This window comes from Penicillium chermesinum (assembly GCF_028974085.1).
Source record: "Penicillium chermesinum strain IBT 19713 chromosome Unknown utg000001l:1.0-1975020.0:1.0-1976611.0, whole genome shotgun sequence".
Lineage (NCBI taxonomy): Eukaryota > Fungi > Ascomycota > Eurotiomycetes > Eurotiales > Aspergillaceae > Penicillium > Penicillium chermesinum.
Window position 1 is genome coordinate 1,013,996 of NW_026695311.1, and position 26,725 is coordinate 1,040,720.

Here is a 26,725-nt window from a genome sequence, read left to right on the forward strand (position 1 = left end):
CGTCTTCAGCCATCTACATATATTTCTTGTCCATCTCGTCTAAACTGAACCGTCCACGCTCAACCTGTCGGATCATGATGCTAAGGCTTCAGCTCGGCCTACACTACTGATTGTAGAATACAAGCTACAAGGGCATTGTTACCGCCGATTGTCATTATGATGGCCGGGATGATGCCGATATGAGCTTCGATATCTCGCGGCATCTGTGGAGATCCCAACAGCAAGCAGGTAGAAGTATGTATTCTTCACTCTTCTCTTGATTTTCATTTGTATCGATCATAATGCAACCTCAGGTCAAAGCTTGATGCCCCGCTTCTATCCTCAAAGTATAGGATATCTGTTGAACACTGTTGAACAAGAGCGGAGTCAATCGTACTAGAATTGTGTCAAGCGACCTTCAAATCCCGGCGTGCGTCTCGCAGAATTTCATGCCGGCCTGATCATCGAGATTCACCGCAATCCCCACGTATGCAGCACTCGAAGTCTCATCTGTAGTGCACCGATATCCGGTTCTTGCTATTCTTGAGAATCGCAGTACGTCAATCCGCTTTTCCATGCCACGATACTCTCGTATTATACCGAGGGGCTCTGAGATATTAGTGGTTCTGCCATACTGGAACGTGTTCAGGTTACCCTGCGCACAGACTTGAGTGGAGCCTACTAGTAGTTTGTACAGCAGTTCTTCTTGCCCTCTTACACCTACGTGTCATCGCCTAAAATATACTATCGGCATCATATCGCGGAATTCTAGACTGAATTGGTTGTGTCGGGTTATTTGAGGTTCGTACTATTATTAAGACAGTAGTGGTAGTTACTCAAGGCTTGAAAGTCCCTGGCTTCGGAGGCATACCATGACTCCCCGAATAGATAGGAGAAGGGCAAAGTCTAAACATCAAACCATGTATCCAAAGACGAAACAAATCCTCAAGTCTAATCATTGCAGCTTGCACAGAGACTGGGAAGTATCGCCAACGGGTATCTGGAAAATGGGCGGGACCTCGGCAAAATACCGACACAAGCCGCATCGCGGGGTGCGTTTATATAAACTTGTCGCCGTCCACGCTTTCCGGGATCAATTTCCGCTCTTCTCGAACAAAATGGCGGAATTCAATATCCTGACGACGAACCCCATGCTCGGGTATGGATACCGCAGCGAGCATTTCTGGTATGGGATCGAGCAATACTCCCCCAAGGCCATAATTGTCGATAGCGGCTCGACCGATGGTGGCCCATACAAGCTCGGCCTGAACAAGATGACCTGCGGGCGCGAGTCTTATATCAGAGATCTGACCCCTCTCCTGCAAGCGTGCTTCCACAAGAAGATCCAGGTTTTGATCGGCTCTGCGGGCGGAGATGGTAGCGACAAGCATGTGCAGGAAATGTATGAGATGGTCGAAGAAATCGCTCAGAAGGAGGGCTTCTCCTTCAAGGTGGCGACAATTTCCGCCGGAATCAACCGAGACATGCTTCGGGAGCGCATTATCAACCACAAGGTCTCTCCGTGTGGCCCGGTGGAAGAACTGACTGTGGACAGTGCGGAGCGTGCTATTGATATTGTCGCGCAGATGGGTGCGGAACCGTATGTATTATGACCATCCGGGCCACGTCTTCAAAGGCAGTCCACTGATATCACAATAGATTCCTGAAGGCTCTGGAAACAAACCCAGATATCATTATTGGAGGTCGCTCATACGACCCAGCCCCATTTGCCGCCTTCTCAATCTACCATGGAACAGAGGTTGGTGTGGCCTGGCACATGGGAAAAATCATGGAGTGCGGTGGCATTTGCGCCCTTCCCAAGGGCCGCTCCATGATTGCAACTGTTCGCAAGGACTCATTCGATCTGACCCCGCTGTCACCGAAGGAGCGATGCACTCCCTTGTCAGTGGCGGCCCATACTCTTTACGAAAAGACACGACCAGACCGTCTCCCTGCCCGGGAGGCGTACTCAACTTAGAGGGTGCTTCTTACGAGCAAATTACGGAGAAGACGGTCCGCGTCAGTGGTGCCAAATTTGAGCCGACTCCTGTGTATCAAGTGAAGATCGAAGGTGTCGAGAAGCTAGGATATCGCACAGTCTTTATTGGAGGTATCCGAGACCCGATCTTGATTAGCCAGATTGACACTTTCCTGGCAGACGTGCGTGCTTATACCCAGGACTTGTTCCCTCAGCTGGATCAATCCCCCCAATGTCGCTTGATCTTCCACTTCTATGGCCGCAATGGCACCATGGGCCCCATTGAACCGTTCAAAACGACCGTGGGCCATGAACTTGGTATCTTGGGAAGAGGTTGTCGCTCCCTCTCAAGAGCTTTCCTACACTATCGCGAACAACTGCCGAGCGTCAATTCTGCACATGCCATATAAGAACCAGGTGGCCACTTCTGGTAACTTTGCTTCTCCATTGTCACCGCATGAGACCGCCGCTGGTCCAGTGTTTAGATTCAATCTTTACCATCTTGTCGACCTTGTTCCTGGAGAGGAAGTCGATATTTTCCCTATTGCCCAACGCACCATTACGAACGAAAAGCCTGCGAACCTGGCCGTCCCCGGCCTGACAGACGCGCAAAGAAAACAACTTGCCTCAGAATCATTGGAGCCACTGACAACCAAGCCAGTTCCCGCTGGAGAATGTAAAATGTTGGAGATTGCAAAGATCATCCGGTCAAAGAACTCCGGTCCATTTGAATTGACCTTCGACATCATGTTCGATAACAAAGAAGCCTACGACAGGGTTAAAAATGCCAACGTTCTCACGAACGAACGCATGATGGCACTCTATCACCTCAAACCCGAGGATATTATTACAAACATGTTTTTTGAGCCTGCTTTAGCCTGGAAATGTACCATCCGCCGACCCTGGGAACAGGGCACCGTTGGGGAGCGAGACACTCTCGGTACGCAGCAGCACGGTCCGCTACTTACTATCGTTGTGCCAAAGCCTAACAGCAAGACGGATCTCCCCTTCGAGAACCGCTCAGCTTTTACTGCAAAGGACAGCGTCGAATATCTCTGGAATAAGCTTGGCCTTCCCGCCGATTCTCTCAAGCAGCTTTTGCTCCCTGGAGAAGGTCTAGGCCTGCCCTCTTCTTTCAAGATTGCACACATCGCTCAAGCATCTATTGGACTCTCAGCTCTCTTGGCCGCCCAGATCTATGCTCACCGCAACTCCATCCCTATCCCTCAAGTCAGCGTTCCATTGCAGCATGCATGTATCGAGTTCAAATCAGAACGACTATACATTTTAGATGGGACTCCTGCGCCTACAGCCGAGGCCACGATCGGTGGACTCCACAAGACAACGGACGGCTACGTGCGTGTGCATGATGGATTCCCCAACCACAGAGATGGCACGAAGGCGCTCCTAGGGCTCCCGGTAGACGCCGATCGTACTCAAGTTGCCGAGAGTATTGCTCCATGGAGGTCTATCGACTTGGAATATGCTGCAACCGATTCCAAATTGGTAATTGCTGCTCTCCGCAGCTATTCTGAATGGGATCTTCTGCCCCAAGCCCGCGCCATTTCCGATTTCCCTATTTCTCTTCGCAAACTCGGTGACGGTCCGGCTGGCCTGCCCAAGGGGGTTGACTATGCAAACGCAGACAAGGCCCTTCGAGGTCTGCGTGTTCTCGACCTCTCTCGTGTCATCGCCGCTCCGCTAGCGGGCAAGACTCTCGCGGCCCATGGTGCCGACGTTCTCTGGGTCACTAGTCCCAACCTCCCGGACCTTCCCCTGGTGGACCGAGACTTCGGTCGCGGCAAGCGTACAATCCAGGTTGATCTGGCAACTGACCAAGGGCGCGACGAACTATCGGGTCTGTTGGAAGATGCGCACGTCTTCCTACAAGGCTTCAGACCCGGTAGCATTGCTGGACGTGGATTCTCTGCTGCGGAACTTGCAAAGCGCTTCTCTGACCGTGGTATAATTTATGCCAACTTCTCAGCATATGGGCCCAGCGGCCCATGGCGTGGCAAGCGTGGCTTTGACTCCCTCGTCCAAACTGTCTCTGGTATGGGCGTTTCCGAAGCCGAACATTTCGGTGCTGGAGAGCCCGCTCGACCAACCCCATGCCAGGCCCTCGACCACGCTGGTGGTTACTTCTTGGCTGCTGGCATCATGGCGGCGCTGTACAAGCAGGCTACCGAAGGTGGCTCGTGGGAGGTCAATGTCTCGCTTGCCGGTACTATGAAGTATCTGCGGTCTTTGGGCCAATTCGAAGGGAAGTCTGGGTTCCAGACTCCGGATTATACGTCTAGCAAAGATGTCCCGGCCGAGCTCCTTGAGACTCGATCGACTGGCTTTGGTGACTTGACTGCTGTCAAGCATTCTGTAACCATCGAGGGCCTCCAGGTTGGATGGGATGTTATGCCCAAGCCACTTGGGTCGGACAAGAAGGAATGGCTTTTGTCATAGATTATTAGCATGTGCCAGTACTGCATTTCCCGCGACTCAGGTACTCACTTTATTATCCACGGCCTTCATTCAGCTTGCTACGCAGGTGCTGGTCCCAAGCTCCTTTTCTCTTGTACCATCATGAGTGATGGGATTTGGCCGTGGAGTATAGTTGCATTCCATTAGTTTTATGATGAACGGCACGCATTAGCGTATTCTCTTTCTGGTCATGCTATTGCATACTTCTGCTATCTGTTAAGGTTCATTCAAGCTAGGGTTAACGGTTTAGTTGAGATGATCTACACGATCGGGCCCCGCGTTTCATTTCCCGAGAAGAAGTTCGGCATTTTCGTAGTCTGTCATCTGTTGAGATGGAATTTTATCTTTACTCATTCTGACAATGCTGTCTCTTTTCAGGCTAATCGTTCTAGAAAATGCTTGGGCCGGTTATCCCCACCAAAAAAATCGAAATCTCCCGCCCCTAAAAAGTCATGCGAGCAAAAAGGAAAATCCATGGTGGACTCGCCGGGAATCGAACCCGGGACCACCCCAATGCGAATGGGGTATTATACCACTAAACCACAAGCCCAAGTGGATATAATTAATCCGGATTTCCGGCTAGACAACCCCCCACAGATATCTACGGCATCAGTCTAGAGATACAGTAAGTTTTTAAAGGTTTGGCTTCACTGCGGTGGGTCTTGTCAGAACGTGTTGAACGTGCCTTACATTTTGAACCAGAGGGACCGCGGGAGCGCCAAATCTCGTGACTTCCCCGGCATTTCCTGTTTCGCCCAGCAAATTGTTTTAGCATGTCATTAGGGCCGATGAGGTCCAACCAGCGCTGTGGCATTCTTTGCACTGCGAGCAACGCCGGCCATCTCGCATTTCTGATTCTGCCGTGGAAAATTGTACTAACTCTACCTGCATAAGCTACACTGTTTTCAGACGCCCTCCTCCAGAAACAGGGACTTCCAAATTCTCTCAAAAATGAGTTTAATCTATAATCTGCCCAGGTGGTATACTCAAAGATGAGTAATCTTGTCAGCTAATCTAAGTGTAGTTGCATTTCATTGGCACCTCGCAGCCTAGTACATGTTTCCAACCCTTTTCAGTATGTTTTGTAATGTCTTCAACTAAGGTAATACTAGTTTCATTACAGAGTGAAAGCTGTCGGATCAACTCGATCGATATAGCTGTGAACGTAGCAACAAGTCCTTGGTCACATACGCCGAAGCCACGCGGATTGCGATAAGCATTTAATTCGCAGCGAAAGCGATTGAGACATCGGCCATTTTTCTGCGTGTCGGGGGTCACCAGTGTCACGGAATTCGCCGTTCATTTTTATCTTTAGACCCATTAACTGAAACTCCAAGTATCAGCACTGCCAACTTGCCAGGTAGCCTGACTTTAGAAATTGTTGGGACTTCTGAGCGACCAAGAGGATGCTGAAATCAGCAAAGCCGACAAGTCGGTCCCGCCGCTACTAGGCACAGGAATCCGCTAGCGCATTATCAGAGGTTTTTGGAAGGCGTTTCGGCGATTCTCTCTAGCTAGAGCAACCTTGAAGAGGACGTTCATGAGCGGAGACGATCGTGGAGATCGTAGGATGCTGCCTTTGCAAGCACCTTCCGATCGTCTTACTCTTGGCAGCCACATATTTCTAAATGAGTGTCAAGAGAAGTGGCGCCAAAATCCCTCCAGGGTGATCCAGAGATGGGCGGCGTTTGACCACGAGTGGGTAGAGTAGATGGATATGATATATGGAACATAGGCACCGAGCTACATTTAGGGATGTACAGAGTGGCTCTGGCGTTCATGCATCATACACCACTCAAGGAGGCGGAACTTGCTAATGCGACGGATTCCAAGGCTCTTGCTTGTGTGTTCCAAGGTATTCTAAGGCGTCTCACGGAGAGTCTTGGCTGTTCTCTTCCTCTTCCACTATCGTAGAGGACAGCTTCGGTGATGGATCTGTCCATTTCGACTCCCAGTCGATAGGCTCATCCTTGACACTTTCGGAATCCTCTAGTAGTGGAGGTTCAGTCGAGTTATGTCGCTGAAGTAGCTGGAACAGCGCAGTGTTGGTAAAGTAGAGCAATAAGCCCACTGATGCCCCTGTGAGGACAGCTCCTGTAGCATAGTAAAGAAATGCCTGAGGAGTCATTAGTTATCTCAATAGATGCTGAAGTATCTACAAATAGAATGTGGTGGAGCAATGGGTCGTACCTCGAACTTTAGAAGAATTCGTAGCGGAAGACCTGCTACAGTCAAAAGGCCGTTTGCAAGGGCGAGCACTGGCGAGGCCAGTATGTAAACCAGGGCGACAATCCAGGATAGCAGCCAGATGAACGGCTTCCAAAATACATTGAATATTGTCCGAAGCATGAATAGTGGGCCCTCAAGGGCGTCCACGCCCGAGCTCTCTTCCATTGCTGGAAGAAAAGGGGAAAATCCGGGGAAGTCGAGCTATGACCGGTGCTCAGCCCTAAGCCCTAAATACCCAATCCAGCTCGGCAGTCCAGCGTCATCGGACTTGCTCATTGACGCGACCATTGACTTCTTCTCTGGATACAGCCGGCCTAATTAATTGCATCCTGTCTGTTCGCGAGCAGTCGATACATTGCACATTCAACATATTCCCCTCCACCCCTCCTTCCCGACACTCTTTATCTCACTCAACAGACCGTCTACCCCGCCCCCTCCCAATGGGCAACAACCCTTCCAAGCCCGACGAGGAATCGTCGGGTCACGTTCAAAATCCCCCTCATGACCGGAAGGTAGCTCGTCGTACCTCGCTCAATGCCATTCCGACATCCAAGGCCACCGCGGCAGACCCTTCCGCCACCAAAGAAACAGCTGCCGGGCACTCGGCAGCTTACCAAGGCTCAGTCCAGCAACGCCTGCGGTCCCGAAACTCCACCGACTCTCCTAGCAGGAATGTAAACAGAACATCAGAAGATAAGAAAGCTGCCCCAGTGCAGAACAAAGATACCCCCTCGCCCGACCACTCAAACCCCGTCCAAGTCCCGACTTCGCGCCATGCCGCGGGGCGCGATTCTGTGGCACCAACAGGAGCGCCACCCCTCAACTCATACTATAGCGCCTCGACCCATCTACAACGACCTCCGCGTATGCCACTACCCATTGGTGATGCCACAACTACGCCTGGATCGCCGATCAGTGGTCCTGAAGATTCTCTCATTCAATCAATGCCAGCAGACCTGCTTCTGGATGACCAAATGCCAGCAGGATCTCGTCTCAGCAGCAACACACTAGACGGAGATGAAATGGGTGATGAGCTTCAACCATTTGGTACCGGCAAGGCAATATCAACCGTGATCGAATGGTCGGGCCCAGGCGACAAAGTTTATGTCACGGGTACTTTCGTGAATTGGGAGAAGAAATTCAAGTTACACCGAAAGTAGGTGGGCAGGGAGTGCATATATATATATATATATATATATATATATATGCATGCCAGAATTTGTTCCTTGGGCGAGCTTTGTATGCTAATGTTGCGCAGGGAGGGCGAGTCAGTCATGTCAACCACATTGAATCTGCGACCAGGTACACATCATTTGAAGTTCCTTGTTAATGGTGACATGCGAGCTTCGGATAATCTTCCCACTGCTGTCGATTTCACCAATCACCTAGTGAACTACATCGAAATCAGTGCGGATGACGATGAAAAACCTACAACACCAGCTGGAACTCCGGCACAGGAAGAGCCTTCCAAAGGCCGTGCACCAGAGGATACCGAAGATAATCCCCTGAAAAAGGAAGAAGTGTTCGAGGAAGTTCCACCAGGCGATTTCGGAAACTTCGTCCCTCAGTTCTTGGCCGACCTGGACAAGGAGGAAGACAGCCCAGCATATCTACAGGCCGCTAACGTGATTGGCGACACCCCTACACCACCCAGCCTCCCGCTTTTCCTAGGTAAACCAATCCTGAATAGTACTACGCCCACCAAAGACGACAGCAGTGTTCTCAACTACCCTAATCATACTGTTCTTAACCACCTTGCGACAAGTAGCATCAAGAATGGCGTACTTGCTACCAGTGTCACCACACGATACAAGCGAAAGGTAAGCTCGGTCCTTTTCCAATTTTGATGGATTTTTCTAATGATGAGTAGTACGTCACAAGCATTCTGTACAAACCAACTGGTGATATCACGGGCTGAGCAGCGTGCTTCTGTTTTCATGCCCCTCACTGTACCATTTCCACATGCTGCGATCTATGTGTGATATTTCGAAGATCTGCAGCAATTTCCACCTCCCGTTAGGAGTAACTTATCCCATGTACAGTGCTCCCTCCACTCAGTCTGGATGGCCCAGAACATTGCCCCAAGCGCACAGAATCTACTATGATCCACAAAAACCATGAAGGAAAAACAACATCTCTGGGCTAAACTATGTTGCATATCCAGCTTTCATGGCCCGATGTGCCAGACTGAAGTCTTTTGAAGATAGATTAAAGAAACTGCAAAGAAAATCTACAGACACTGGGAAGCATCTCAGATTCTGCAAGTTAAATAATTCCAGACAAGCTTTAGACTTTGATCAAGTACCAGTACCTCCATGATGGCTTATTAACCCCAATTGACTTAGCCAGAACTCCACCAGACGCCCCATCTTAAGATATGCTTCAATCGTAACACATCATATTATTTGATATTTAGTCTCTCCAGTCGACGAAGACCTCGTCCGTCCGAAACCGTTGAGTGCATGCAGACTCGGACAATGGGGTCTGGAAACCTGTCTTGAATGCCTCTAGACCAGCCTGGGCAATCATGATCCCGTTATCAATGCAGTAGCGCTCATCAGTTGCAAAGACCGAGCCTCCACGGTCTCGGGCCATTGTTCCCATCATTTCTTGTAAACGTTCATTTGATCCAACGCCACCAACAATAAGCACCTGCTTTGATCCCACGTGCGCCATAGCTCTCTCAGTGATCTCAACCAGCATCGCATATACCGTTTCTTGCAATGAGAAACAGAGATCAGCTCGAGTTGGCCTAGCATCAGGATCTCTGTCTGCTTCGCCGCTATTGATTCTCTCGTCGTCTGCTTTGGCCTGCTCCTCTCCGCTGAGGCCTAAAGACACAGCCAATCCATCGACAGCTGCTAGAATACCAGAGAAGGAACAGTCCATCCCTTTGACCACATATGGAAGATCCACCAGTCTAAAGCCCTTTTTCGCCAGTTGCTCGATGTTGTATCCGGGGAACGGGTCGTTGGGGATGTGTAGGGTGCGCGCAAATCGGTCAAGGCAGTTTCCAACAGCAATATCGAGTGTCTCACCGAAAATCCGATACCGCTTAGCACTGTATGCAATAACTTGTGTGTTCCCGCCAGACACATAGAGGACGACTGGGTTATCGGCGCCTGTAATGAGACGGCCCATCTCAATGTCTAAGTGTGCAATACACGTCAATTGCCATTCAATGGAAATTCCGCGCTGAATTTTTGCAACAAAAAAAATTAGGGTGTGAGTACTTACGTCCAACGCAGTGGTTTACACCTATCAATGGTTTCTTCCAAAGAAGACTCATCATTCGTGCGGCAATCGCAATACTCTGAAGTGGAGCACCCATTCCAGGGCCCTTCGTAAAGCAAATACAGTCAACATCTGCGACAGATACTTTGGCTTCTCGTAGTGCCTGCTTGACTAATTTGACAACCCAGGCTCGGTGGTGGCGTGCTACATCTTTGGGCAGGAAGCCTTCGCCTGGCGGGGAAATGTAGGTGTGTCGAACGTTGGCAAGGACCTTGGGCGCACCCCCATCTTTTGGGTGTAGCATAATTCCAATGCCCACTTTATTTGCTGAGCCTTCCATACCAATTGCGAGCATTGTGAAGTTGGCAATATTGTCGTATTGAGGTCGACGGCGGGGAGGTAAAGATGGCGAGAAGTAATTTTTGTTATCGTTATCAGCCAAGGCGGTAACCCAAGCCTACCCCAATCCACATGTACTGTACATACTCATTTTCCTTCTCTTCCCCCCAACCCCCGACCTCCTTCTGCACCCATCTATCCCAGAGGCCTCGAGGAGGCTGACTGTACCCTAACTGGACATTGTTTATCTTTGTCTAACTATCCTCATACCTGCATTGTCTCCCTTTCGAATTCTTTCAGCATGTCTTCTTCAGCCCACTTCCCTGACCCTCCAAACTTCCAACAACAGTCAGATGAATTTATTTCCTGGCTAGAAGCAAGTCCAGGAGTCAGAGTCAACTCTAAGATTGTTCTAGCAGACTTACGATCCAGCGGGGCAGGGCGAGGAGTCGGTAAGATAATTAACCCCCCTACACCCACCAAGACAAAACCCACAGTGGCTATACCACAACGCGGCGAAATGGACATCCACTAAACTAGAAATGCTTTTACATCATTATAGTGGCCCGCACAAACATTCCTGAAGGAGAAGAGCTCTTTTCGATTCCTCGCTCGGTCATCCTTACTGTGCAAAACTCGCAGCTGAAGAGCCTGCTGGCGCAAGATATCGAACAACTTGGGCCGTGGCTCTCGCTTATGTTAGTCATGCTTTATGAATACTTGCAAGGCCCTCAGTCTCGCTGGGCTCCGTACTTCCGGATTTTGCCCACACGGTTCGACACTCTCATGTTCTGGTCTCAAGCCGAACTGCAGGAGTTGCAAGGCAGTGCCATTGTTGACAAGATTGGCAAGGAGGCTGCTGACGAGTCAATTCTGGAATCAATCGCTCCCATTGTTAGAGCTCATCCAGATATTTTCCCACCTATCAAGGGCCTTGACTCTTACGAGGGCGAGGTAGGGACAACAGTGTTGCTAGAGCTTGCTCACACCATGGGTTCTTTGATTATGGCCTATGCCTTTGACATTGAGAAGCCCGAGGACGATAACGAGGAGCCCGAGGATGAAGACGAAAACTACATGACAGATGATGAGGATGAACAGCTTCCTAAGGGCATGGTTCCGTTGGCCGATTTGTTGAACGCAGATGCTGATCGCAATAACGTGGGTATCCACCCATGATAAGCAGAGTTTTCGGATCTAACAACTTCCAGGCTCGATTGTATCAGGAGGAAGAGGCCCTCGTCATGAAAGCGATCAAGCCAATTCAACAAGGCGAAGAAATTTTCAATGACTACGGTGAAATACCTCGTGCCGATCTACTGCGCCGTTACGGCTATGTCACCGATAATTATGCTCAGTATGATGTCGTTGAGATTTCACTTGGTGATGTTTGCCAGGCTGCCGGCCTCGCAAATAGCGATGTTGAATCCCAACCTAGAGTACGTCACAAGCCAGACCCCGCATACCTTGCATGATCGGCATCCTGTGCTTCAGAACTAACAAGTTCCCAGCTCCAACTCCTCGACGAACACGATCTTTTAGATGATGGCTATGTCATTCCTCGTCCGTCTACAGATGCATCACTAGAGACCATTCTCCTGCGGAGCTCGTTGTTCTACTTACAACATTGACTCTGTCGCCCGAAGACTTCGAGCAGCGCAAATCAAAGAACAAACCTCCCAAGCCATCTATGGATGCTAACCAGGCGGGTACTTTGGCCAAGGTTCTTCAAGCCAAACTATCGCTATACGGAAGCTCTTTGAACGAGGATGTCCAGCTTCTCGCCAGCATTCCTCCCCAGCCCGCTCTAGAGGGGTCTGCTCGTCGGCGGAGAATGGCACTGCAAGTGCGCATTGGCGAGAAAGAAGTCATCCAGGCTGTTCTTTCTATGCTGGAGCCTATTGTCGGTGGCAGTTCGTTGAAGCGATCTGCTAATGGCGATAGCCACGACTCTCGCCAAGCCAAGACGCCGCGTTTCTAATCAAAAGTTGTTATACCTGTCTACCTACGAAGCCACTGACGACATACGAAGATGGTGACCAAAAGCATTCGCGAATGATTATATTTCTGTTAGATTTTCGATACTTATCTCTTTCCAGAGCTTCCTCCTTTTTCCATCGTCGCAGGCGTCATAATTTCGGGTGTCCATCATACAAAAGGGCCAGCCACACGGTGCCCGCTCCGCTCCCGCGAGAAGTAAAAAGAAGAAAGAATTATGTACAGTGGCAATTGCAGCGCCATGCCTTGCGACACGACAGCTGCATCGGAAAAAAATGGTGAACGGGGAGTTGGGAGAGGGGTAAGGTGGAGGCAAAACAGAGAGAGAAAAAAAGGGCAAAAAAAACCACCAGCCTGCCTCGACGAGCCCCAAGTCATCCTTTGCCGCCAGAATCGTTAAAACATGAATAAGAGGAGTACTAAAACTACAATGGCGGTAAGAAGGCGATAAAGAGATGGCGACGAAGAATGCCGAGGGACGAGAACAGAAAAAAGCAACCAGCAACTAACGCCCGCCAATGCTGCGAATCAAGAAATCGAGTGAAGGAAAAGACCTTACGCCTCAGACGACGTGGGCACAGATGATGCGGCTGCCGAACTAAGTCCAGGATTTGACCCAGAGTTGCCAGCTTGTTCGCCCTGCAGTCGTCGAGCTTGGGCCTGGGCTGCTTGTTGCGCCTGCGCATGAGCCTGAGCCACGGCGTTGTTTTGCTCTCGCGCCTTGAACCAGGTCGCAGCACGATGCTGCATGATTTGTATGTTGAACTTGTCTGTTTCATAGACGGGCTCGTCATCTGAATCTTCTTGGTCGAACTTGAACCGGTCACTCTTGATAGGGTCCATTTCGATTTTACAGCGTGCAGCGAAGTTACGACGGTCGATCAATAATCTACCACCGCGGCCGACTCGTCGACGGAACGAAGGTAGGCGATGTGGCTCCTCGTGCAGTTCCATGGCCCGTGAAGCGAGCCTGTCTTTGGAGAGGAGCGGGCTAGTGACGTCTAATGAGGTTTCGACATCACCAGACGACTCTGAAGATGGGGGAGTGGGGAGTTGTGCCGTGAAGGCAGGGCGGAATGACGCCGTGTCGAATGGTCTTTCTGGAGATGGAGAAAGCGGTGCGCGGGTAAGATCCACAAAGCCCTCGTTCCACCTCATGTGCTTGCCTATATTGGCCTTGATATCGTTGGCAATCGCGTTCTCCTTCTCCGCCTGGACATCTTCCAGCAGTTGCAGGTCCTCGGCGCCTTGGAGACCAGGCTTGAGAGGTAAGCGCAGCTGGGGAGCATTGGGTCGTTGCCCAGGAGGAAGATCCATGGTTTTCTTCTTGGGCTGCGTGGGTGTTAGTTGGGCTTCATTATCAGATCCTGTGTCCATGCTAACCTTTTGATTGATCAGATCCTCGTCGTCGTCCTTGACACCAAGCTTGCGCTTCATTTCCTTGACCTCGGCACGCTGGAGGAAGATCAGTCGCTCATTGATCAACATCTCTCGGCGAGCTACTTCGCGCTGGCGCACCAGAGCGACAAGCTGACGAGAATCTTCCAGTTCTTTACGCAGTCGTCGAAGCTTCTCAGCGCTCTGCGCATCACGGCCACGGGTCTTACGAATCTGCCGAACTTCGCGACGACGGAAGCATACATATGGATCGCTATCGTCCGTATCTTGACCAGTTTCGAACTATCAAACATTGTTAGGCTCGATCGCAATTGTGCACAGCACCAATGGGGCCGACGACATACCTTAAGACTAGGTTGCAGCATGTGATTGCCGCCGCCTTCGGACCGACGCGATTTCCAGTGATCATACAGGTCCTTGGCGAAGTGCTTTACGCTCTCTTCTACGGCGGCATCCATAGCCTCCTCCATTTCTGAGAACGGAAGGACAGGCGGGTTATCGACGGCAGCATAAGGTTGCTTCGTTTGAGCCGTTTCCTCGAAGAAGTTCATGGTGGCCTCGAAGGCATCCTCGGAGCATCTATCTGCCGGGTCGCGTTTCTGGTTAAAGACTTTGAGGAAAGCATCGTCTTCCTCGGTCATATTGTACGGGCATCCACAGCAATCCTCCACTGTCGACGAGAAGCGGATGTAGGTGGCCGGTTGCGAGAAGAAGGGGGGGTAGAGTTCGTCATATCGGAGGTTGCTGAGGATGGTTTCGGGGGTTGGGATGTGAGTATTGTTGACTTTGCCCTGCGCAGTGGCATTTATCGCGACTTGCAAGTGAAATTCCTGCAGGGAAACACGCTATGTTAGCACCGTGAAAATTTCGTGTCGCTTTGGCGATGATATCACGTGACATCATGCAGGGATGAGGCTACATATGGGGGGATGGGGCCACTCACCGACTCTTCGGCCTTTTCGACACCGGTCTCGATCTGTTGCAGGGAAGCCTGGATCTCATCCTCGAGGGCATCTATTTCGTCTTCGCGAACAATGGGAATGGACGCCTTGGAGGTGAGCTTTTTGGGGCGCGTCCGGCCCAGGCCTCCGTACCGAGTCATAGCGTCGGAACGCGCCAGAGAGCAAGGACCATGGGCGGGGAGGGGTTAAAATGGATATCAATAGAAAGAGAAGCTCATGGGCATTCACGTAGACGTAGTTTGAAGATGAAATTTGATGGGAAAGGGGGGGATATTGATCGGGCTAAACAGGAGGCTTTGAGGCTGACTGTTGGGTTGACGTTGCAATGTCACCCGGCGATGGCCTGTTTTGGCGGGCCGCACGGCCTCAGGGGCTCGCTTGGGTGGCCGAATGCGGTTAGTGCGGGGCTGGGCATTATCAGATTCATCCCCAGCTTGTTCTCCCTGCTCGTTCAAAGGACGGAGCCTGCTGCCTGCACGTGACGGCCCCCCTCATAATCTCAACTTTGGTTTTTGTCCCCGTGACGCTATTCGTAATCTCATCCTTGACTTCACCCACTTCGATTATGGATCAACCAGCCCAACCCAACGCTGCTGCCATGCACAATGTGGTTCGCCGCCGTGGCTCGGTCGGCACCACGCAGCTCTTCGATAACATCGTGTCCACCTCCAATTGTATGCTACTTCCCGTTCGCAACTCGTTTTATCGCTTTTATCGGTCGCGAAGCATTGGGCGTTGTACAGGATGCTGATTACTGTGGACAGTCGACTACGAAGAAGTGGAGCGGCTGCGCAAACGTTTCATGAAACTTGATAAGGTACCACATGTTCTGCCGTCTGCCGATCAGGGTCAGTCCCTGCTGACACTCCTCACAGGATAGCTCCGGCACCGTTGATCGCGATGAGTTCCTTTCGCTACCCCAGGTTTCTTCCAACCCGCTCGCAACCAGGTTCGTTCCTGCCCAACCCTCAGCCCACAGCCACGAGACTTCGACGGATGGATCTCTGGTTGGCTACACATTAGCTAATATTGGCACGCTTCAGAATGATCGCGATTTTCGACGAAGACGGTGGTGGTGATGTCGACTTCCAAGAATTCGTGATGGGCTTGTCAGCATTCAGTTCCAAGGGAAACAAGGAGGAGAAGCTTCGATTCGCATTCAAAGTCTACGACATCGACCGGGACGGGTACATCTCCAACGGCGAGCTCTTTATTGTGCTGAAGATGATGGTGGGCAACAATCTCAAAGATATCCAGCTGCAGCAGATTGTGGATAAGACCATCATGGAAGCAGATAATGATGGCGACGGGAAGATCAGCTTCGAGGAATTCACACATATGGTGGAGAGTACCGATGTGAATTTGAGCATGACATTGAGTAAGTTGCTTACCACCGAAGTCGTCAATTGGGTGCTGACGTTCTTCTCCAGACCAAATATAAAGAGCGGACTATACCAGGTACATTGGGAGGACCCTGCAACGCCGGAGCCTGGCGCCCGGAGCCCATAGCCCTGAAAAACCATTCCCTCCTCTTCCCTTCCCAAACCATATTGCATCTTTGTTCCACGACCACCATCTCGTGGCGTGTGAAACACTGGCCCTTCGCCCAGGCGAAGGGGCGGAATATGACACGACTCTATGACCAGCGTTTATGTGTTTGATGTAGTCTAGTCTTTCTTGGAGTCTAATGAAGGAGGCGGATTACTATGAAATTGTGAAAGCCAGCCCCCAGGCACCCAATGAACCCAAATTAAAATCAGGAGGGGCCCCAGAGCTGTCAGAGAACAAAAAAGGGGGGTGAAGTGGAGAGGGATCCAAAGGATGATAGGGTGGTTCGGTCCATCTGATACAAACCCCAAACCGCCAGTCAGATCTCAGCCTCATCCGTGAATCCTCGGACCAACCTCTTTCCTCTTTCCGTCCGGACTGCAACGTGGTCCATAATCTCAGGGAAACACCGCCGTAATTCCAATCCTGCCATGAGAGCCACTGGTGCGCAAGATCCCTCGGGAAGGGGACGGTAGCACTGCGTGAGCATTCCCTGTCGACATACAGGGTGCAGCCTCCTGTCACTAAGGATGCACTATAATTGGCCTCTTGTCAGCTGACGGGGTTCGTGAGTCGGATATGCGCGCGAACGGCCACGGATTATGGATTCCCGACTCTCCTATCGCCTGGGGTGACAGCTATAGGGATGGGTTATGGTTGCGTGCAGTTTTCTCCCATTGCACGCCCTTCTGTTTGGCCATGCTTGGTGGCGACTCAGCTTCTTTCCCTTCTTTTCCTTATTCTTTGTTTTTTTTTTTTTAAGAAAGAATTTCCATTTTATCTTTCTTCTTATCTAGAGTACCCCTTCTCCGACTGTGCCGGGGTGCATCGGGATATGAATCCTGTTTCATGACGCTTTGGCCAAGGCCAGACTTAGGTATCTACCGTCTAGCGCTTTTGGTACCTAAACTACTACAAGTTAGGTAAAAGCGTAAGGCGGCAAACGATAGCGGCTGAGCAACGGAATCCGACTAAGCCCCATGGTCATGATCGAAGATCTCCGAAAAAGAAGTTTTGGGGATTTCAAAATTAGACACCTTCGAGACCTCAGCCCTCCACGGTGCAACAGATGGCCCCGGCCACCGGGCTCCTTGTTGCGAGCTGTCAAAGATGTACAAGCCCCCGAACATAAAGCCGAGTTCCGACACGATTGCATCACTTGGTGCAACCTAGCGAGATTCAAGAGGTATGACCCAAGGTGCCGGTATACTTGGGGCGCAAGTACCCCGTGGCAGATGCGCGTCTTGTACCTACAGAGCCCCGGATGGGGGAAAGCTCGATACCTGAAAGGCGACCTAACGGGAGGGAGCAGTGGAAGTCTTCTCGAATGCGTCCCAACAAACTTTTAGACCCATCCCATAGGCTTGGTACCCATCGATCACCGAAGATAGACAGGCACGTCATACACCTTATTTATTGGACATCCAGCCCCTTGGGGCTTGCATTAGCCAACCTATCATATGATTGATCTTGGGTAGCTCCAGGAGGGGCTATCTTGCCGGGAGGGTAAACACCAGCCACGCAGAGAATCTATTTTCGGATCAGATCAATATCAGCCCAGTTATTACAGATCGGCACGTTTCAGTTACGGGCATCGATCTTCCTCTGATCCCATGCTGCCTGGTTTCTTACTGTTCCAAGAGGGCCGACAGGTTCTACATTCTACTTCTGGGTCTAATTCTGCGCCTGCTCCCTCCTGGTCCTGCAGAAGCATGACAGGTGCAGAGTCAGATAGCTGCTGGTGAAACCTTTTTACGCCATCAACCCTAATCTCGGCTTGTCCGCATCCCAACCACCGCGTCGGATCCGGTTGGGGGTGCAATGGCTTCGACTCCGGAGAAAGGGAGATGACAGTGCCATGGGGGTGATGTGGATCGGCAACATTGGGCAGACAATGGGATCGGATGTCTCAAATTGGCCTCTTGGGTACAAGTATTTGTGTTTAGATCTTGGGTAGCTCCGATTGCTTGACAATGGAATTATTAGACTGCGCTTCTCTTTCCAGATTATCATGCAATTATATTCTTTGTGCTCTTTTTCGCTCTTTGGGATCCCAATCGAGGTCCTTGGGCTAGAGACATGATGCAAGTCGCCCGGCGATGGGCTCATGTATTTGTAATACTTTCCCGCTGAAGGTACTCGATAGGCGTCCAGGCGTCAAGCTGCACCGCCTGCTCCTAGTCCTGTATTCTGAAGTGCCTGAAGTACCCATCATCCCCTATTCTTGCCGGTAAAGGGTGGGGAACCACGGCGGCTGTCCGGACAATCTACGCCTCTCGGGAATGTACAAACAGGAGCCCAGCCCCCCTATGCCGGATCTTGGTATCCGTTGACCTGAAGTCGATCTCGATCCAAGGTTGATAGTGGGTTTAGCCGATCCTTCATGAACTTTCCATTCGGGTCCAACTAGGCACGTCAATCGACTACTTTCCACTCGGCTGGGTCGCGGCTAGGCCTGACACTTTCGCTAGTGGATCCAGCCACGGCTGATTTGCTTCTTCCTTGTTGCCCCTTGGCCCTAGTGGGGATCGGCCAAACTACCGAGCAAGGGGATTTCATGCGAGTTTTTGGTCATAAGGCATCAGCCACGGCTTCATGGATTGTCAGCCCCGAGCAGATGGGTTACACATCGAAAAATAAAAATAAAAAATAAAAATAAAAATCATTCACCATGAATAGATTATTCCCTGGGCTTAAATCCGAAGAGAGGCAAAGCCATTACATCCAGGCCGATTGGGAGATTACGAATCCCCCAATTCCTCCCAAAATGAAATCAAATCCCAATCAATCTAACCCTTGGAAGTTCCAACCCTTGAAAGTACACGCTCACCTGACCCTAAACACCACCCCGGCCCATACCGTTCATCGTCTGTTCAGGTCTCTCCGTCCAAGCCATCTCTTATTTGCATATCTGCAGCAATTGGAAAAGACTCATCCCTAGCTCTTTTTTTTTTATTTGGTTTTTTCTTAGTGGCCCACTGTGTCGGGTTCCTGGGCGCAAAAGTACGGCCCACCGGAACGAGTGTAGGCGTAGATCACTGTGATCGGCAAGCTTAGAGCGCCCAGAATACATAGTCGGAAATGCTACGGAGTATAGCCCCTTCTACCCAAACACTAAAGCTCCCCAAGGCCCCAAAACGACGGATCATGACACGAGCCCGATGAAGAACTACCCGTGCTTTTTCCCCAGTCGCTCGGGCAAGTGTTACAGGTCTGTTCAGCTACTGCGTTTCTTCCTACCTTTTGGCTTTTCCCCTTTTTTTTTCTCCGACTCTAGTCATCCTTCAAGTTTGCCCCTGCTCTCGCTGAAATTCTTGGATCAGATTCGTCATATTCTTCGTATGCCCTTCGCCTGGTTTTCTGAGGATTTGGCTCCGATTGCTGTGAGGCTTTTTTCTTTTTTTTTTCTATTTTTCTATTTTTCTATTTTTTCCCTATTCTACTTTCTCTATTTTGATCATTTTCGATAAAACTTTTTTTTTATCTCATCTCATCATTATTGGCCCTACGTACGTAATTTCCATATTTGGTATTTCTCATTTTTCTCATTTTTGTTTGTCTTATAGTTTGTTCCTTCCACTTTCCTTTTTTCCTCTTAGTTCCTTTTCGTTTCCCAATTTGGGTACTGTACTGTCGGGCTTCCTAGATCTAGGTTCATCTGCGCATATCACCTGTGGTATATGTACAATCTCCTTGGCCCTTGTGTTGTTTATTTTTTTTTTTTGGAAGACATTCTCCGCCCTCAGATCAGGTCTGATACAGGCTATTGCTCCGGTCGACGCCATTCACGACTGATTATACAGAGCTATAAAGCTGGGTGACAAGGAGTCAGGCGCCACGAAAAAAGAAGAAGAAGAAGAAGAAGAAGAAGGAAAGAGACAAGAGCACAGAACGCTATACAAAGCGGGAGAGCCACAAGAGGTATCCCTTCCGCCAAACTGCTTGGAAAGTTCGGAGAATTGTTCATTCAAGCTGGCATCCTACGCAAGTCCACCAATATCTCCCAAACAGTGGGCGTATCTCGATCTACGCAGGTCCGTGTGGGACGGCCTCATGGATGGCGACCAACGAATGAGACATCATGAGCGATTGATGGCACGATCTGGGAATGGCTCGGCCGGTGGCCGTGCAACCGAGTCATTCGAATCCGCCATGCATCAGATGGGGGACCCAGCAGGGATGTCGCAGGCACCCGATCGTGCCCCAATGGCCTATGATTACGGATACACAGGCGCTCCTTTCCACGGCGGTTCATTGCAGTCCAATGAGGTGCAGGACTATCCGGACTTCGTGCGGCGGACGCCATCGCACCTGGAGCATCAACCTGCGCATCCGCAAACTCTCCTCCGGCGACGCTCGCAACAGCGCCACGAGCCTTTTGTCCCATATGACTCGGGCATGCTGTACAGCTTCAGTCACCCGTCGCCAGCACAAGGACCCTTCGACGTTGTTCCACAATACTCGAGCCGGCCGTCTGCAGCAAATGATGGGCTGTCGAACCCATTTTCCGTTTCACAGTATTTCACTCCAGAAGACTCCGCCGCGACGGGGGGTCCCCGCGCTACTCAACTATCCAAATCCACAAATATCATATCATCATCTAAACCTGGCACGGCAAAGCACCTCTCAGCCTTTCGCTGCCACGATGTCTGAATACCCAGTCGGGACCTTGACGAGCAGATTAGAGCCAACCCAACCGGAACCGCCTCACCACGCCCCAGAGCATGCACCTCTTGAAGAAGCGTACGCTCAGTATCAGCAAGCCCTACGCAGCACCTTCGACCATACGCGTGCAGGGCGATTGGTGGAGGCCAGCCGATCATTACTGGAAATTTCCGAGTGGCTTGTCACCAATGCCCGAGATCTTGGTACGTTCGCCTCGTTTCTTATTTTACCCACCTTCTTTTTTTTCCTTTTTCTTTTTTCTTTTCATACTTTCTATTTTTATGTCCGATCTCTGATTTGCAGTCCACTGGATCTATGGTTTCTCTCAGGGCAAGGCGAACGCAATAGTGAACCCCCGCTGAGTTGTGGGGACATTGCTTCATTAACTTGCGAAGCTCGATGCAGCTTTTCTTCCTTTCATGGACAACATATGATCCGGAAAAACAAAGGCCGTCGTACTACACGGATTATCTGCCTGGACCTTTTGGACCCTTTGGACCCTTTTTTGGGGGGTGTGATTTCGCCTGCAGGCACGCGTCATGCAAGCATCATCTGATAATGTGCAAAGGAGACTAATTTGCCTCTTTGTGATACATAGGACTCCTGCGCGATGACCATCTTTCCTATCCTGACCGCCTGGAACTCTGGAAGGACTTCAACATCTGTTGGCTCGCTGTTGGCCAGAAACAGAAGGATTTAACGCAGGATTACATTACGACGGGTCGCCCGCCGGCACAAGCAAGTCTCTTATCCAGAGATCGTATGGAGGCTATGGGCAGAGACTTGATTCAGCTTTGCGATCAGCTTGAGCAGCACGGCCTGGTAGACTATCAGATGGGGATCTGGGAGGAAGAGATTCTTTCAAGTAAGTGGTATGCCGGAGCTCGCTAGCCTACGACCTCTCCCGTTCAACCTTCTACTCGCATGTGGACTGCAATGGACTACAAAAACCCCCAGACTAATCGCACTCATAGTCCTGGGCCAGTGCCTCGATCTCGTGGAAAGTAAACCCGAGCTGCACATGCAAGCGGTACCTGAGCCCGCCACTGCCGCGCCACGCCCTTGAACCCTAACTAGGATCGACTTATCCGCCTCACTTCCAACCCCACCCGCCTCATCCAAACGTCGACCAGTGTTGTCGGCCGCAGCGAATGAGGCGGAACCGTCCACGAAGATTCGGATCCCGAATTTATTCCTAAATCATCTTCAGCCCCCACTGCTGTACGACAAGGCGTGTCTGCGGAGCGATCGGGCCGCCTACGCCATGCATAAGCTATTGCGCACTAGCGCGCCGCAAATCGCACCAATCATCGAGATATATGAGATCGTCCAACGAGAAAGGGCTCGATGTGCTTTGTGCTTCGATCTGACCTCAACTTATCTCCCTTTGGGTTCTGTTTGTGTGTGGTAGGAAGGGGCTTGTTGGTGTTCTCGCGGGAGACCACAACTCCCCAGTCGGCCCTCTATTTTGCTTGTTTGCGCGAGTCATGCGCCACAAGTATTTCAATATGAAATGACAATGATTATCTACGTCATCAATCTCTATTCCATCTTGTCTCTCTCATCCCCTGTGGACAATTCGTCGGGCTTGTACATATACTTCGCCACTGTCAGCACGCTTTTTATAATGTGCTAATCCTCTTGTTTCTTTCTGATGATTGAGAAAAACATGCATGGGACTAGGATTATGTTACAAAAAAAAGAGTTAGATGCGGTCAGAGAAGTAAGGCCTGGCTGGCGTCAATTTGGTGTATCACTGAGACCTGTTTCAGTATCGGGTTTTTGTCCATCTACTAAGTTCTCTCAGTCTGGCTACACTGAAGCACCTTTCGATCAGGCTTTCTGGTCTCCGTAAATCCATGGCCATAATCTATTGGGATCGTATTCGTATGCGTGGCCTACAGCTGTAGATGGCTATATGCAGATTTGCTACAAATCATGGGCCAGATAATCCACGTGTAGGGCTTCAGATTTCAGTTGGAACATTTGGAAGGCTCTATTCACGTTCCAGGTCTACCACTACAATCGAGGTCCAGCGACCCCGGCAACCCTGAATCATAGTTCAGAGTCCCATGGGCGATATATTCATGCCTGGACAATGATTTCAAATTGATGATTTTGACTCCTAGTATTTTGAAGCAAAAATGTCGGGCTCACTAGTTCTCGGTGAAAAGCTTCAATCCCAGTCCTTCTGTACGTCGGAAGGTATATTCTGGAAGCTAATCAGCATTTGGACCAGAACCAATCTCGTCCTTATTATGATGGAACCCTGCTCGGATCATTGGACTCTATAGGCTGGCTATATACTAGTATAGCTAAAGTACAATGAATAATAGCTAGTATACCGGAAATGGCTGGTTGGCTATTTCCAAGACCCGAGGTTGTACTAGGAACCAATAGTAATAATTCTGGCTTCCGTAGCAGCCAGGCTTTTGCAGCTGCCTGTAGGAACGTAGAGAGGATATCAGTCCTCCGCCAATATTAGGTATGGGTACGAGGAGGCATCCAACTTGGGGAAGTTTAGTCACGCTTCATGCCATTGATAGTTACAAGTGAAGTGGAAGCTCCGTATGCATTCGAGTACAGGATATATAGAACAGGTTGGCAGCTTGCCATGGCTGATAGAAATACATGGTAGATAGAAATGAGAAAGCATCGCTCGCCAAATATGTCTTCACCGCTTGACCCAGGTAGGCATCTTGCGGGCCTTGACATGACCCGGCTTCTTCCTCTCCACACGACGAGCATCGACCGTGATAGCACCAGCTGGAAGGCGTCAGTAACCACAACCAAAACACGAGATCAGGAAAAAGCTCACCTTTTCGCAAAACAGGCTTCAAACCTGGCTCATGCAACATCAGTGCCCGTCCAATGGCGAGCGTGATAGCCTCTGCCTGGCCAGTTGAGCCACCGCCGTGGACTCTGACCCAGACGTTATACTTATCAATCCGTTCGGTGGATCGCAGCGCCCACAGCGCCTTCTCTCGGTCATCTACCCTCGGGAACACATCCACGATGGATCGGCCATTCACAAGCACCTCGCCCTCGCCCTCAACAAGCTGCACAACCGCAGTCGACGTCTTCCTCTTTCCCTTGGCACGCGCACAGCCGTTCTCATCGACCTCGCGCGGGGTGTGCTCCTTCGCGTACGGATTTCCCGGTCGCAGGAACACGGAAATAGCTGTGCGGACTTCTTGCGGTGCGATCCCGGGCTCAATACGGTTCAGTTGCTGCAGAAGCTTGAGCAAGCTTCGGTACTTCTTGACCGGGACAGCCTCGCCGACGAAGTCGCGAAACTGGGCCAGCTTGAACCAGGCCATTCGAGGCGCTTCTCCGGCCGGCACTTGTGGGAGCGAAGCATACTTCTGTTGTAAATGCTCCAGGTTCAGGACGTGATCGATGAATCGTGGGTTGCCGGAGAAATATGCCCGTGAAGCTGGGACAATCCGAGCTGGGCGCTGCTGAAACTTTGCGAAGTTGATCTCTGGTGCAGGTCGGACTTCGAGCTGGGGTTCTGCGGTCTGCTCTGGTAAAGCCTCCGTTGATGGGGTCTGCGGCTCGGTCTCGGTCGCGTAGAAGCGGGCGGTTGGCCGTAAGGATGGGATCACACGACGATATGGAGTCCCTTGTAACCGCAGCAATTGCATTGCCTGGACAATGCCATTGGGCGCGTGCCGGGCCATGACTAGGAGTTGGGGGTGTTTCTTTTTGGAAGGGCAGCGATCTCCGGAACCCTCGATGAACAAAGGCTCGAATTGCTGTTTTTCCCTGTGCCACGTGATCCGGCAAGATTGGTTAATCCGGGTGCCGGCGCCGCGCCATGCGTGCACAAAATTTCTCCTGTGCCCCTCCTTCTCCTTTCTTTCTTTTCCCTCCATTCCCTAAAAACCCTCCTTCATTTTCAAAATGGCCTTCGGAAAGCTTTACGGTCTGCCTGTATGTGCTTTGTCCTGCCCAGCCTTCCTTTCACAATGCTAATTGTCGCGCAGGACAACGGTCGCACCCTCTCTGTCCTGGTCGCTGCCAAGCACAACGACCTGGACCTTGAGCTGGTCAAGACTGAGGCCAAGGCCGATGCCAACACCGGTGCCGAGTACCGTTCCATTCAGCCCCTCGGAAAGATCCCTGGATTTGAGGGTGCCAATGGCTTCAAGCTCTCCGAGGTTATCGCCATCAACATCTACGGTATGTGTCAACAAAAAAAAATCTTGAAATTTGGATTAGCTCCATTTGTCGACAAACTGCACGCTTCCTCGCAAAACCACCCCCTGCTTTTATGATGAACATTTTTTTCAAATTATCTAGTTATCCCTGGCAGAACTATAACTGTTGATAACATACACTTCTGAATCACAACCCCTCCAGAGGAAAAAATTGAGTACCCCACTTTGGGCGGAAATTTTTTTAACCTCTGGGGAAATGGGCAATCCTACCCCTCTTTCGGGAAGGAATTGTCTGTTCCATTGCGTGCTCGATTGCTTAAATGCTGCATACCTATTGCTAAGACCTTGACTAATGTTACGGCCTTCATAGTGACCTCCCAGAACGAGAAGACCACTCTCCTTGGCAAGACCAAGCAGGACTACGCTTCCATTGTCAGCTGGTTGTCCTTCGCCAACGCTGAGCTCCTCCCCCGCTTCGGTGCCTGGTACCGCCCCCTCCTCGGTCTCGATGGCTACAACAAGAAGACCGTCGACGAGGCCTCCAAGGCTGCTCTTAAGACCATTGCTGTCCTGGAGAAGTACCTGACCGAGAACACCTACCTTGTGGGTGAGCGTATCACCCTTGCTGATACCTTCACTGCCTCCCTTCTCACTCGGGCCTTCGCCACCGTTCTGGACAAGAGCTGGCGCAGCGAGAACCCTGCCACCACCCGGTGGTACAACACCATCATCAACCAGGAGCCTTTCAAGGCTGTCTTCCCCAACCCCGTCTTCGCCGAAGAGGTTGTCAAGTACACTCCCCCCAAGAAGGAGGAGAAGCCCAAGCCTGCTGCTGCTGCCCCCGAGCAGCCCGCCGAGGAGAAGCCCAAGGCTAAGCACCCCCTTGAGGCCCTTGGCAAGCCCACTCTCATCCTCGATGACTGGAAGCGCAAGTACTCCAACGAGGAGACCCGTGAGGAGGCTCTTCCCTGGTTCTGGCAGAACTACAAGCCTGATGAGTACTCCCTCTGGAAGGTTGACTACAAGTACAACGACGAGCTGAAGCTCACCTTCATGTCCAACAACTTGGTGGGTGGCTTCCACGCCCGTCTTGAGGCTTCCCGCAAGTACCTCTTCGGTGCCCAGGCTGTCTACGGTGCCAACTACGCCAACGTCATCACTGGTGTCTTCCTTGTCCGTGGCCAGGAAGCTGAGCCCGCTTTCAGCGTCGCCCCCGACTGGGAGAGCTACTCCTTCCAGAAGCTCGACCACACCTCCGAGGCTGACCGCAAGACCGTCGAGGACCTCTGGGCCTGGGACGTCCCTGTCAAGGGTGCTGATGGCCAGGACCTCCCCTTCGCTGACGGCCACGTCTTCAAATAAGCTTGTGCGCCCCGTGCTAGCTTTCTTTTGACCTTCACCCGAATACCCCTGAGAATGCGCGACTGTGGCCTCCATATTTATGCCATCTTGCCTTCTCTTTCTTCCCCCATTTTTTTCAAAAACTTTTTTTTCTGTCACGCGCCGATGTGTTTCACGTTTACGCTTATGATGATGCGAGATGATTGACCGGTTGCCCTGGCTGGGTGGCTTAGGTCGTAGCTAGTTACTTTTTCTAGCAATGAATAAAGGAATCGGGGCCGTGTCTCTGATGACTTTTGTCAGCATTTTACTTCCAGCCCTGAGTAGTTAATCTCATTGTAGTTTGTCGAATCATTTGATTGGTGAGGTGTCTTTGCTATTAATCTAAGGCGTCGAGCTATACCGCTCAGCTAATA

At 50.9% G+C, this 26,725-nt stretch overlaps 10 protein-coding genes across 10 annotated transcripts; 6 read left to right on the plus strand and 4 right to left on the minus strand.

Annotated features, from left to right (window-relative positions):
- Positions 1-1,097: 1,097 nt before the first annotated feature.
- N7468_000394 (CAIB/BAIF family enzyme) lies at positions 1,098-4,414 on the plus strand (the record flags this gene model as incomplete). The annotated part of the gene is made up of 4 exons (XM_058469691.1): positions 1,098-1,579; positions 1,639-1,881; positions 1,923-2,275; positions 2,343-4,414. 4 exons carry the CDS (start codon positions 1,098-1,100, stop codon positions 4,412-4,414), a joined length of 3,150 nt encoding a protein of 1,049 aa, XP_058335722.1.
- A 1,888-nt stretch (positions 4,415-6,302) lies between these two features.
- N7468_000395 (uncharacterized protein) lies at positions 6,303-6,826 on the minus strand (the record flags this gene model as incomplete). Its single annotated transcript, XM_058469692.1, has 2 exons — positions 6,303-6,548; positions 6,623-6,826. The coding sequence occupies 2 exons, from the start codon at positions 6,824-6,826 to the stop codon at positions 6,303-6,305; spliced, it is 450 nt and encodes a 149-aa protein (XP_058335723.1).
- A 275-nt stretch (positions 6,827-7,101) lies between these two features.
- On the plus strand, positions 7,102-8,579 carry N7468_000396 (putative Snf1 kinase complex beta-subunit Gal83; the record flags this gene model as incomplete). Its single annotated transcript, XM_058469693.1, has 3 exons — positions 7,102-7,817; positions 7,920-8,481; positions 8,532-8,579. 3 exons carry the CDS (start codon positions 7,102-7,104, stop codon positions 8,577-8,579), a joined length of 1,326 nt encoding a protein of 441 aa, XP_058335724.1.
- Positions 8,580-9,073: 494 nt separating this feature from the next.
- kae1 (O-sialoglycoprotein endopeptidase) lies at positions 9,074-10,250 on the minus strand (the record flags this gene model as incomplete). The annotated part of the gene is made up of 2 exons (XM_058469694.1): positions 9,074-9,810; positions 9,899-10,250. 2 exons carry the CDS (start codon positions 10,248-10,250, stop codon positions 9,074-9,076), a joined length of 1,089 nt encoding a protein of 362 aa, XP_058335725.1.
- Positions 10,251-10,535: 285 nt separating this feature from the next.
- N7468_000398 (ribosomal lysine N-methyltransferase) lies at positions 10,536-12,215 on the plus strand (the record flags this gene model as incomplete). Its single annotated transcript, XM_058469695.1, has 5 exons — positions 10,536-10,686; positions 10,797-11,395; positions 11,446-11,673; positions 11,746-11,787; positions 11,841-12,215. The coding sequence occupies 5 exons, from the start codon at positions 10,536-10,538 to the stop codon at positions 12,213-12,215; spliced, it is 1,395 nt and encodes a 464-aa protein (XP_058335726.1).
- A 572-nt stretch (positions 12,216-12,787) lies between these two features.
- N7468_000399 (uncharacterized protein) lies at positions 12,788-14,732 on the minus strand (the record flags this gene model as incomplete). The annotated part of the gene is made up of 3 exons (XM_058469696.1): positions 12,788-13,912; positions 13,975-14,460; positions 14,574-14,732. 3 exons carry the CDS (start codon positions 14,730-14,732, stop codon positions 12,788-12,790), a joined length of 1,770 nt encoding a protein of 589 aa, XP_058335727.1.
- A 425-nt stretch (positions 14,733-15,157) lies between these two features.
- On the plus strand, positions 15,158-16,101 carry cnaB (calcineurin regulatory subunit B; the record flags this gene model as incomplete). The annotated part of the gene is made up of 4 exons (XM_058469697.1): positions 15,158-15,266; positions 15,357-15,409; positions 15,468-15,541; positions 15,636-16,101. 4 exons carry the CDS (start codon positions 15,158-15,160, stop codon positions 16,099-16,101), a joined length of 702 nt encoding a protein of 233 aa, XP_058335728.1.
- A 4,092-nt stretch (positions 16,102-20,193) lies between these two features.
- N7468_000401 (uncharacterized protein) lies at positions 20,194-21,960 on the plus strand (the record flags this gene model as incomplete). The annotated part of the gene is made up of 5 exons (XM_058469698.1): positions 20,194-20,692; positions 20,802-21,008; positions 21,404-21,670; positions 21,780-21,835; positions 21,883-21,960. The coding sequence occupies 5 exons, from the start codon at positions 20,194-20,196 to the stop codon at positions 21,958-21,960; spliced, it is 1,107 nt and encodes a 368-aa protein (XP_058335729.1).
- A 1,519-nt stretch (positions 21,961-23,479) lies between these two features.
- N7468_000402 (mitochondrial 37S ribosomal protein uS9m) lies at positions 23,480-24,488 on the minus strand (the record flags this gene model as incomplete). Its single annotated transcript, XM_058469699.1, has 2 exons — positions 23,480-23,571; positions 23,624-24,488. 2 exons carry the CDS (start codon positions 24,486-24,488, stop codon positions 23,480-23,482), a joined length of 957 nt encoding a protein of 318 aa, XP_058335730.1.
- Positions 24,489-24,711: 223 nt separating this feature from the next.
- On the plus strand, positions 24,712-26,330 carry N7468_000403 (putative translation elongation factor eEF-1 subunit gamma; the record flags this gene model as incomplete). The annotated part of the gene is made up of 3 exons (XM_058469700.1): positions 24,712-24,741; positions 24,795-24,990; positions 25,339-26,330. The coding sequence occupies 3 exons, from the start codon at positions 24,712-24,714 to the stop codon at positions 26,328-26,330; spliced, it is 1,218 nt and encodes a 405-aa protein (XP_058335731.1).
- Between the last annotated feature and the right edge of the window lie 395 nt (positions 26,331-26,725).